General features: G+C 39.4%; 1 protein-coding gene across 2 annotated transcripts in view; it reads right to left on the bottom strand.

The window, feature by feature from the left end:
• Window positions 1-12: 12 nt before the first annotated feature.
• Window positions 13-11,985, bottom strand: part of flt1 (fms related receptor tyrosine kinase 1) — a 34,784-nt gene continuing 22,811 nt past the window's right edge. Inside the window, exons 14-30 of one of the 2 annotated variants that reach the window (XM_038727899.1) lie at window positions 9,086-9,232; window positions 8,880-9,011; window positions 7,827-7,933; window positions 6,891-7,026; window positions 6,338-6,442; window positions 6,123-6,236; window positions 5,863-5,951; window positions 5,260-5,368; window positions 5,085-5,182; window positions 4,873-4,995; window positions 4,131-4,242; window positions 3,842-3,941; window positions 3,592-3,697; window positions 2,633-2,730; window positions 2,267-2,336; window positions 2,000-2,091; window positions 13-1,693 (exon numbers count right to left, since the gene is read on the bottom strand). In XM_038727899.1, the coding sequence (XP_038583827.1) occupies window positions 1,525-1,693; window positions 2,000-2,091; window positions 2,267-2,336; window positions 2,633-2,730; window positions 3,592-3,697; window positions 3,842-3,941; window positions 4,131-4,242; window positions 4,873-4,995; window positions 5,085-5,182; window positions 5,260-5,368; window positions 5,863-5,951; window positions 6,123-6,236; window positions 6,338-6,442; window positions 6,891-7,026; window positions 7,827-7,933; window positions 8,880-9,011; window positions 9,086-9,232 (1,907 nt within the window). In that variant the 3' untranslated portion in view covers window positions 13-1,524. Of the gene's footprint in view, window positions 1,694-1,999; window positions 2,092-2,266; window positions 2,337-2,632; window positions 2,731-3,591; window positions 3,698-3,841; window positions 3,942-4,130; window positions 4,243-4,872; window positions 4,996-5,084; window positions 5,183-5,259; window positions 5,369-5,862; window positions 5,952-6,051; window positions 6,237-6,337; window positions 6,443-6,890; window positions 7,027-7,826; window positions 7,934-8,879; window positions 9,012-9,085; window positions 9,233-11,985 lie in introns of those variants that run through there. The other variant, XM_038727906.1, reaches the window with a different exon arrangement.

Raw genomic sequence — 11,985 nt, 5'->3', positions numbered from 1 at the left:
CCAACACAAATGTCTCATGGGTTTGATTTTACTGTACGGACAATTCTTTGATTAATCAGCTTTAAAAAAAAAATACAAATAGATTGCACAGCATCAAAGTTGTTTTTTTTCTAACACTAGAAAATGATGACATGTAGAGTGAGATCTAGAGGGTTAAACCGTCTGTACTGGTCTACTAGCCACTTTGACCACATTAAAATGGGTTAACATGCAATCTGCATCTAGAAAAAAACAAACATGTAAATGCAGTTGAGCGATCAGATTTCAGTATCCAGACACAGACAGCATGTTCTCTGAACAGTGGTTTAAATGTCAATATTGTGGTGGATGTAATTAAATTACTTACACCTATGACAAAGAAAAGCAGCAAATCCTCACAACTCAGAAGCAGGAATTTGGATATGTTTGGTATTTTTTTTATGCTGGAAAAATAACAAATTGATTTATCTAAAATCATTGCCAATTACTTTCCTGTCGACTGACTAATAATTTCAGCTCTAATAGTTTGGGGATGGAGTAGATGGAGGGGGAATACGCTACACTTAACTGAATTGATCTTCATGCATTCAATATTTTTTGTAAATAAAAATATAAAGCAAAAAACACTTTTTGTCATTTGTGAATTAATATAGAATTAAATATACACTCAGGTGCCAGTTTATTAGGTATATCTATCTAAAGTCTAACAGCAGCAATTAATGTAATGTTCATGAAGGTTTTGTTTTTGTTGAAACCGATTTAGAAAGATGATTTAACTGGATGGTGATTTTACAGGCTGTATTTTATAATATGTTATACTTGGAGGTGTTTCTAATATTTTGTCCACCCCCAGTGATGCTGCTGGATATAAATCAGCACCTTTCTAAAACAGTTTCCATAAAACTGAACATTATAACCATCATGAAGTAAGATGGATTGCAGCAGGGCTGTTGTTAAGACAGATACAGATAATACATTTTAGGCACAGAGATGATTAACAAGGGACTTATCCATGAAATGATTACAGCATTAAAATAAATACAGATAGATACATCCTGTCTGTTCAATGGATAATAAACTTTTTTTTTTCCAGCATATAGTAGCCATGTAGGAGAAACAATAATTTCATACAGCAGTGTTTCTCTTCACAAAGCTCAGCACTTGAGGTACCAATACAATAAGCACTAATAGTTGTAGGTCAGTAAATACATTCATGCATTAGGTAAGTACTACCAAGTAATACTTAGCTGCTCTTGGAAGGGGTTATGTGTAATAATGCAAGATAATACCGATGTGGCTTTGGAAAGTGAAGAAAAAAAAAAAGCAAAGAGATGTCTAATCAAGAGTTGTTTGATTAAATGTTTAAGAAGTTTTGTTAAAGAAGGAAGAGGAAAAAACATCTGCGAGAGGAGGAGAGGGCAGAAGAATACACGCAGATATTATAATGAGGTAGAGGATGCAAACAGCAGAATAAGTGACGAGCAGGAAAATATATTTATACCCTGTGTAAAGTTGTCAAAGAGATATATAAGACAGGAGCAGATGCTAGAGGGAGGGGTAGAGAAAAGCAGAGTTGTAGTCGGGAGGAGGGGAGCCGCCCTCGTCAGACTCCCAGTCACACGGCAGGATAGACGGCTCGTCTTCACAGAGACCTGTGATGTCCTTGCACAGGAAAGGCACCTGGTTTTCCGGGCACTTAGTGAAGGCAAAGAACCTAAAACACACACACACAAAAAAACATGCATATGGAGAATTGTTATCTTGTTCATTATGCATTAAGCTAACATACTGTATTGACTGATTCTTAAATGATTTATATGATGGCTCTGCCGTCCACTCATCTTTTTACAAAATGTCAAATATTTTCCTGAACAATGCGGGGATTAAAAAAAAAAAATAATTTTTGACTCATAGAATCAATGCATCATTTCCTTTTGAGATGTATCACAAGTGGCTGATTCAAAGATGATGAGATGTCTGGAAGTCATGGGTTAAAAGGTCAGAGATTAGATGCCAGCACCTGCTGAGCGTCCTGTTCTTGGTGCCGTTATTCCACGTCAGATGCTTCAGCTCCTCAGACGGCAAGACCATGCCGCTGTCGCTCTGCTCATCCTACAGCCAAGAGGGCAAACAACGCAGCTTGTCAGAGAGTTTTCAGAAAAAGAAAATCATATTAGTTTGTCTTTTCTTATCTTCTATCATCTGTTGTGACATTGCATGTGTTTTTTTATCTCATCCCGTCTGTGTGTGTGTGGGCATGCAAGCAGAAGTGAAGGTGTGCTCTTACATCAGGGCTGTCTGGCTCCTCGCAGGGCAGTTCCTCAAACGTCTGAAGTGTGGTCATACCCCTCATGTAACTGGAAGGATTGGATTCAGATTGAAAACACAAGTTGGAAATGTCTCCACTTTCTCAACCTGTTTCCTGTTGTTTCTGGATTTAGTTTCAGTTACCTCACATAACTCTCTACCTTCACTTTTACATCTGCACCTATCGTTTCACTCCCTTTTTGTTGTAGGTAGTTTTCTGCTATAGCGCTTCTCTACCATACTTGTTTACTCACACATACATCTTAAGTCAAGGTGCGCTGACTCAGACCTACATGCTGTATACAGTAAAAATCACGTGTTTGTTTTCTCTCTCATGTTTCCTTACCTCAGGTTTGTGACTGCAAGCGGGTTTTCTTTGAAGGTCTCACTGCGACCAGTGTCTCCAGTTATATAAGATTCCAGAGGAATATAATCCTTCCCATCCTGTTCAAGAGAAGGAAAAATTTGGTGTATTTGTGCACATGGGAGAAGTTTGCCTTCAGGGCTTTCTGGGAGAAAGTCCTTCTTCCATTCCTTTTTTTTTCTAACCCTAACCAAGTAGTTTTGGTGCCTAACCCTAACCAAATAGTAAGTCTTTCTGGAAGGCAGAAATCCCTGAGGGCAAACTTCTCCCATGTGTGGTATTTGTAAGATCTTACAGTATTGTGATATTTGTTTTTTTTTCTATATTTTCTTTTTATTTGAGTAGAAAATCAACAGGTACAAAGCATTACATTATACATGTTTGCCTTTGAAACCAAACCAAACCAAACAAACAGAGTCAAACAAAGAGTCTGTGTGTAGCAGAGAACCAGGGGGGTTACAATACAGCTGATGCTCTTTAACCTGAAGTCTCAATACGAAAATGTCATGCATCACATTAAACCAGTCTGCTGGTGTGGGTTTTCTTTGACATAACCATTTTATCATAATTTATTTTCTTTTTTTTAACTGGCGACCAGCATTATTCTAAATTCGTATGCTTTAGAAAAGCCTTTGGAGGCATCTTCCCCAGTAGCTATAAATCCCAGAGTATTTCCAGAACACATGGTAATGATTTGCTCTCACAGTCCCACTTTCTCTCCAGAGGATCTTTGTCTGCCTCACCGTGGACTATTCAAGTGCTGGTGTTATAAATTATCTGACCATTATTTTTCTGGTTAAACTCTCTCCAAGACAGTGAGTTGGTTGATTCCCATTACGTATCGTGTACGTTTTCCCACTTTGTGAGACGTTTGTGCCTTTGTCTTTTTGTGTAGCATATACATGTGCTGAGAAAACCTCTTTCTTTCTTTCTTCTCTGACCTGCTGAACCCTCGCTTGCAGCAGGTCTCCCAGGGTCTCCACCAGGTCGGGGAATGTTGGTCTGTCTGAGGGACTGGCCTCCCAGCATGCCAGCATCGTGCTGTATCTGCACACACAAACATACAGGTATAGTGTATAATTTTGAATCAATAAACTAACAGTACCACCACCTGGCTCGCATCAGGAAGGCCCCCTTTTGACTACATCCCTGCCTTCCCGGCTGATTTCAGTATGTGACATGTCCACCCACATCTCAGGTGTGCTGTATTCAGGCGCTCGCATCCTTGTTCCCTCCTTGAGCCTATGGCAGAACTCTTCATCTATGTGAAGACCAGGATACGGGGAAGCTCCTGTTGGACAAACACACACGTCAGTACATCAATATGTGAACACACCTCAAAAATTTTGAGACAACATCTTCCAAACACGGTCTTAAACATGAAAGATCATAGTATTTGTTACAGGGATTTTGTTTTGGATAGAGTTTCTGTTATTATGTCCACTGCCTGTATATGTTTAGAACAAAAGAGGGCTCTTACCCAGAGAGAAGATCTCCCACAGCAGAATGCCGTAGGACCACACGTCACTCTGGGTGGTGAACACCTTGTCAAAGATGGACTCTGGAGACATCCACTTCAGAGGGAGGCGGGCCTATCAGCAGGGTTACAAAAGACCACTCATGAGGAAAAGTTTGGCTGGCTGAAAAGCCGTTAGGCCACAGATCCTTTTGAGAAAAAGTGTTACTTGATGATTATTGATTAATATTACCAAAACATAAGCAACAAGTTCATGTTGAGAGCAGCAGTGAAAGGATGCATAATTCTCCTGGGTTTAAAAAACTAGACATTCAATCTGTTTTAATCCTCAATTATGGCATTTTAAATCTTATGTAGCATAATTTCAACCACATGAATAACAACAAATGTTGCAATTTACAGTTGTTTATTAAAACATGAACCAGCCTTTTTGTCCAAAGTATCTTTTTAGAAAATGTCTGCAAAAGTTGTTTATCTTGTAAATGTACTGCAGCAGGTATAAAAATATGAAAGCACCCTATTTGGAATAGTTTTTTTTAGACTAATGGTAATTATTTATGAAACAATGGAGCTCATGAATTCTAAAATACAAAAACACTATAAAAATTAAATACTAGAATATGTCAAATTTGATAAATAAGGGTTTTTGTTTTTTAGTGGTGATCTTAATTATGAATTATAAAAACACAAACCTAACTACTTCCAAACGGTGGACTTTGGAACCAGATTGCTCACATGTACTTACATCTCCCTTGCGGACATAGTCGGGGTCTTTGTAGATGTCTCTGGCCAGGCCGAAGTCACAGATCTTGACCACTTTATTGTCAGAGAGCAAGATGTTCCTGGCTGCCAGGTCTCGGTGAATACACTGATGTAGAAACACAGGGAACACAAAAAGTCACATATATGAAACACACTTGTGTATATGCATACACACACACAGCTCAAGTATCAGACCTTGCGAGAGGCCAGAAACTCCATCCCTCGAGCAACCTGGAAGCTGAAGGAGATGAGATCCTCCAGGCATAAAGGGGAGTTGGAGCCAGATTTGGGATCTAGAAGGAGAAAGAGAGAGGTGTAATCAAGCAGTTTGATTACCCACAAACATTGGAAATGTTCACTAGGCTCTCACCAAGGTGATTCTCTTTCTCATCTCTCTCATCAAATTCTGTTCTAATGCTGCTCTGGCTGTCAGACAAGCTGCCGACACAACCTGCCCCCCGATCCTTTCCTCCGGAAGGCTAAGATGGGAAGAAATCAATTAGTTATGATCAAACATTGTATGACAGAGGCCGAGAATTAGGACAGTTAAACGATTAGATGGACTCAAACGGTGTGGGGAAAGGCTTATGTGTGTAATATTTGTCAAGTGTTTTTGATCAATTTGTTGAATGGTGTAAGAAGAAGTTCTATAACATGTTTTGCTCTGTGACAATAACCTTTGAGGCCACATTTTTAGTTAGGTCTAAAACTGTTAAGAAATTCAGGAAGTAAACGAGGTACACGAGAACAGATAACATCTTCGAACCTCAAACCGATTGCAGAAGTGAGTTTTTAAGTGTATGATTTTGTAATTGGGTGACGCACAAAGAGGATTTATTTTTTTCTCAATTGCATGGAGACGCTGAAACACAAGGCATGTGTAAACTATGTGTCACATCGTGTAAGTCCTGCTTTGTGTACCACACGGCTGCCATGGCTATCTCAACGCCATCTTTTGTGTTTGTAGACTCACCATCTTGTCCACAAACACCTCTCTCTTGCTCTTCAGGAAGGTGGAGAGATTTCCGTAGCGACAGTACTCGACTATGACCAACAGTGGTCCTGCACACACAGAAACACACACACAACTAAAGTTATGACAAACATGAAGGCACAAACACACATAAATATTCATACTTGCATTGACAAGCTCATAGCACACCTAAATGCATATTCACATATGCGCAGGCATGGACAACACACGCGCACGCGCGCGCACACACACACACACACCTCCCGGCTTGGTGCAGGCTCCCAGTAGGTTGACTACATTCAGATGATGTCCAATGTGATTAAGGATCTTTAGTTCAGTCATCAGAGCTTTGTGTTCGCTGGCTGTAGCTCCCTCTGGTGGACAAAAGACAGAAAAGTAAAAAAAAGTGGCACTAATGTTTTCTCACAGAATTGTAATTTTATGATCTCTGAACACTGGGGCCCTGACTTTGTACCTTTGAGCATCTTAACAGCCACAGTGCTGCAGCTGGTGGCATTGTCTATACCAAAGGCAGATGCCTGCATCACCTTACCAAAGGCTCCACGGCCCAGAGGTTTCTCTGAAACAGAAAGAAAGGACGTGAGTGGGAAAGGGAGGTGTGTGTTTTGTGTTTAATTGAGCCACTTTATTAATTGCTATTATCATCCATCCCGGACGTGAGACGCTGATAAGAGAAGATTGTAGACCACATCAACAGTCCATCTAACTGAACCTCACCCTGACAATAGTGAGAGCTGATTAGTTCCAGTCAACACAGTTTACACCCCCCCTGTTGGAGTTGATTAGCTCACCACAGACAACACAGACGCAAAGTCTGATTAATGGAATGAAGTCACTCCCAATAATAGCCTGATAAGACCTATGAGAAAGTCCTCGTGTCTGTTATGTGACCCTCCCTCTCTCCCATCGTTAGCATTACATTTCCAAAAAAACTTCCTGTTTCATATCACTGGGTTAAAAACATTACATTTCTGCATATTTAATTTTCATAAAATAAATAGGTGTACCTAATTTAAGCCGCTCCCGAGGGAACTCCCATTGGTTGGGGTCATATTGCAGCCTCTCACACTGCTCCTCTATCGGCCCCTCTCCTGAATCCATAATGATTGACAGGTACTCTGATTTGGTGTTTGAGCTGTTGGGCTTTGTTTTGTAAGACAGAAAAATAAACAAAACAAGTTAACATTATAACAAATGAGGTGCTCCAAGAGAAGTGTAGAAGAGCGCAATTACATGCAACTGAAACCAATGTACAATACTACTGTAGTTTAAGGTCATTTCAAATGTACAGGCCCATACCATACTAACACAAAAGTGTAGTAGTTCCTGGTATTTTGTAGAAAGTTGTGAGCAGGGACTATTTTGAGGTCAGGTTCTTATAGGAAATGCCAACATATGAGATCTGAAAAGATGGTGATGAAAAGCCCTTTATTTATGTGTTATATTTATTTAAAAATGAAGCCTGGTGGACAATCAATAAGCAAACATGTATGGAGTAGAACAGTTCATGTGGATAAAAATGAGGAGAATGTGAGATGTCTAAAATAATCTAATCTATTAAACATCCAAACAAGTAGTTTTTTTAATAGTGTGTGGATACGTATGTAACATGAAAGGGACAAAAAATGACTAGAAGACAATACATAAATCTAAATACTTGTAGTACACTTGGAAGAGTATGGATTTTGTATTTTGTACTGTAGGTTGGTACTGCAACTGCTGAGAAAAATCTTGGCAAACACAAATATTCACCACCAACAACTTGGTAACGTAATGACAAGACAAGAGGATGGACTGAGACGTTGTTGCTTAATGGAAATCTTGCACGTCCCACCAGTCATATAACTAGAAAGGTGGAATTATACAGTGAAAATTACTTACTTCAGTTTTCCATATATTTGTTTCATCATAGCAGAAAACAAGTTTTTGCTACTTCCTCTCACCTGTTTCAGTTTGCGTATGAAGAGCGTGAGCAAAAGCCAGAAGAGAGTGGCCACCACACAGGTACAGGTAAGTGTGGGGATTTCCAGAGAAGAGGCTTCTGAGGCACCTGCTCAAACACACAGACCACAAATACACCTTAGTGCTTGGCAAGCTTTAATGTTGCCTGCCTGGAGTGAGCTGCACAGGACTTTGAATATTGTTATGAAGCTGAAAAAAGATTTCTATTTTCAAATCAGATCATTTCTAAATGGCCCTCTGGCATTCAAATACATTAATTTCAGTTCATTAAAAAACTGCAGAGAAATCAAAGATACGCTGAAAATTACAATAAATCGTTTAAAAATTGTTCTCTACACTTCCAAATGGGGGCACTGTGTTTTCACCGTCACACCATTATCCATAAACCCTACCGCCCATCCTCCTCATTAAAGTTTATTTCTTTTATCCTTTTTTTGATGTGAAGAAGTAGAAATGCGGAGCCGCTCTGAAATGCAAGCTGTGCCCTTCCAGAGGAAATAAAAACGGGAGACAGCTTCCTTCCTGACTGATCAGAACTCAACAACACACACAGCCACTCCTCACTCCAGACCCGGACTGGGAAGAGTGTCCAGCGCTCCTGCCCCAGAAACGTGCTCAAACTGGGGGCAGGGTAGCAGAACCACACGGGGGCCTGCCTCTTCTGCCATCACCGGATGTATGAGTAAGTGTGTGTTTGTGTGTGTGTGTGTGTGTGTGTGTATGTGTGTGTATGAATAAGGACTGAACAAAAGGCTAAGTGTGGGATTACGCTTAGACTTACTTTGATCAGTGTTTACTCAGAAATTAATAAACAGACATGTCATCTTCCATTAATAGAACTGACACACCATGTGTCCTATAAATAATACATCCATATAAACAATGGGATATACTGTACTAATATGTCTGTACATCCAGACTGGGAACAATGGAGATTTAGATATTCCCATATATGGAAGAGTCTTATCTTAAGTAAACACAGCCCATCAAAGGCAGAGATGCTTGAAAAATACAACTGGTTGATATTTACTCACCGTTGACCCATATATAGGCAGAGCTCTCTGCAGATCCCCTCTCATTTGTGGCCTGGCACGTATACAGGCCCTGGTCCTCCACTGTGATTCGATCAATATGGAGATTCCCATCTTCTGGTGATATCACAATACCTGACGATGGTGGTACAGACTGTTAGACACCAGAATACAGCTACAGTTTGCATGTTGAATGGTATTTCTTTTACCTGATCCCCGAGACAGAGCATGTTCATCCTTGTACCATGTGATGGTTGGGGGCGGGATGCCCGCCGAGGGACAGCTAAGGATCACTGAGCTGCTAACGTTGACAGTACAATCTGTCAAATTAGTCAGCAGCACCGGAGGCTCCAAAACTGAAAGGAGAAACACACATACCGTGAATAATATGAGTGCCAAAGTATGAGTGTGTGTCTGTGCAATGTTTGGTAAATTAGCAGTGGTTTCATGTAACTAAGTCATTCATTCATTTACTTTAGACAATGCGGAGGTACTTTACTTGTATGTCAATTTTCTGCAACTTTATACTACTCCACTATTTGTCTGACAGTTATAGTTACTTTTTTGATTGGGTAGATTGGGTAATAATTACATAAAAATATCTAACTATTAGCCTATAAAGACACTGTATTATTTTTATTAACTACATAACAGCATAAAGGAGTTAAAACAACATCCACTTTAACCAACTAAGATGCAGTTCACACATTAATGCATATAATAATAATATATTAGTCATTTAATTCTAAGAAGTACCTTACTTTGGATACTTTAAAGCTGCAAATACAACTGTTTTTTTTCCTCTTGGGACAATGGCAACAAGCTGTAAACTGACAAACTCACTGATACTGATGTGTTATCACCTTTAAAGTTGATATAGCTAACTTATTAGCAAACCGTTGCCTGTTTACACATTCAGCAGCAGACACAGAGCAACATTAGCATTTACTGTTTACTATTATTTGGAGTTGTTTCTGGCCACCAGGCAAATTTAAGTCCAATATTCACTCTCCTTTTGGCTCTGTTTTTGGTCTCCACCAGCTCCTGAGAAAAATTTCAGTTTTTTAGCTGCTAAGGCTCCACTACTTGGGTTTTTCGAACTTTTTTGCTCAAAACAACTGCCTGCTATGGCCATGATGAGAGCAGCGAGTGTCAACCTAAATAGTCAACAAGTGTATTGGGGAAACCAAAACAATGAGCTAAAAAATGCTAAAATGCTCTGTATGGCTAAGGGGAACTACAGAGTTCATCAACACAACTGACCCCTTTCACATTACATATTAAACCATGTGTAATGTGAAAGGGGTCAGTACTTTATTATTAAAATAAAATTATACATTATTAATACTTAGTACTTCTAGACTTCAAGTAAAATTTTGAACAGAAAACTTTTACTTATAACAGTCTATTTTACATTGCTCCTTTACTTAAGTAAAGAATTCTCACAGCAAATTACCTTAAAAAACATTAGTTTCTCTCTATACGGCTGTAGTTATTTATAGACTTAAACAGATTTGTGATAAAGTGAAACTAGTGCTATTTTTTCCCACTGTTTTCTGGACCAGTGCCACTTTTGGACAATAACGCAATGGCAGTGACACATTTTTCCAAAAGAGTGGCCTTGGCTTCAACCTGTGAGTCAGCTGACGTGGGCGCTCTCTTGGGCCCCTTACACTCAATGGAAATGCCCGGCAATACAAACCCATTTCTAAAAAGCAATAACAATGTAGTATTTCATCATGTGGACAGCCATTGGCCTATGAGTGCACACAATGAGTTGGAATCAGTTTTTTTCATTTTCATGCACTGTAATAACCCTACAATACTCTATAATTAGACTAGATGAGTTCTTGCTCCCTGAATCTCTCTAACCCCATGTTTTAATTTTTTCCTCCCTTCTCCCTGTTTTGGCTCTCCGAGTTGTCTATTTCTGGTCACCATGACTCTCTAGTAACTCTCTTGTGAGAGTCCTGAGGGAGGATGTTGACGTGTTGAGCCCTGATTGTATAGAGAACAGCAGTAAAAGACATGAAGAAAAGTCACTTAACCAAGGCGACTGATTGTTGTTTCCCCTATCTTCCTCCTGGACAACAATTGATGATTGTCCACGGGGGCTAGGGCCTGACAGTGTCTGATTGGCTGATTGTTCCTCCGGCCCTGTATGGGGGCCTGTAAATGTGGCATTGTGGGAAGTGCCATTGTGTGCTCTTCCTCCAGACAAGAGCTCATTCCCACGTGAAAGAGGTGCTGAGCTGGAGTGCAAGAGCAAAGGCAGGGTGGGGCCCCAGGAAGTCAAGGGGACCCAATTCCCAAGCAGTGAAACTCTGTGAGAGTGGGTATTTTTTTGTATGTATGTGCAACATCTGTGCACAGAAAAAACAGGGCAGCTGTGGATTTTAAGTAAAGAGATAATTGAACTTAGATCTGCATTTGAAATTTAGCTAACAGTTTTTCAGCAACAAATTCATTCAATTGGCCCTGAGATAAATGATATCCTAAATCTGTTCTGCTATGTTCAAGGGCACTTTTTCAGCTCTGAGACCCCTGAATAATTCAGCCCATGGGGACGGTTTCAGTTCTTGCACACTGTAATTTGTCTGGAAGAAAAGAAAAGCTAAAATAATTTCAAATATATAAGTAACTGAATAACTATTTGTGAAATGTAATGCTTGAGGTAGCACTGAATTTACAGCATTGAAATATTCTACAATGAAAACCATTTATCTGAATGAATGTGGTTTGAATTCCCCTCCAAACGTAGATTTAATTTTTATCTTTCTTTTTAGGTTTTACTAAGTCAAATAAAAAATAGAAAACAAAACTTTACTCAAGTTGCTGAAATTGGTCATATCAAAAAATTTAAGTCATTTAAATTGATTTGCTTCAATTGGATTTGTCCAATTCAGATGCTAAAATTCATGATGAAGAATTCAAACTTGAACATCCAGTATACCAATCAGATCAGATCAGACCTATCAGGTTACATCCTGTCAGTCATATGATCTGAGAAAAAAGAAGTTCAGATGAGCAACTGGAAAACCCCTGGACACACTGAAATGGTGAGGAATTCAAAACATAAATTAAATAAGAGTGTTTTTTAAAAAAGTAA

This window comes from Micropterus salmoides, unplaced genomic scaffold (genome assembly GCF_014851395.1).
Source record: "Micropterus salmoides isolate LMB-PRFRI ecotype aquatic unplaced genomic scaffold, ASM1485139v1 Ms_hic_scaffold_1, whole genome shotgun sequence".
Taxonomy (NCBI): Eukaryota; Metazoa; Chordata; class Actinopteri; order Centrarchiformes; family Centrarchidae; genus Micropterus; species Micropterus salmoides.
This window is presented reverse-complemented; position numbering and strand designations above follow the sequence as displayed.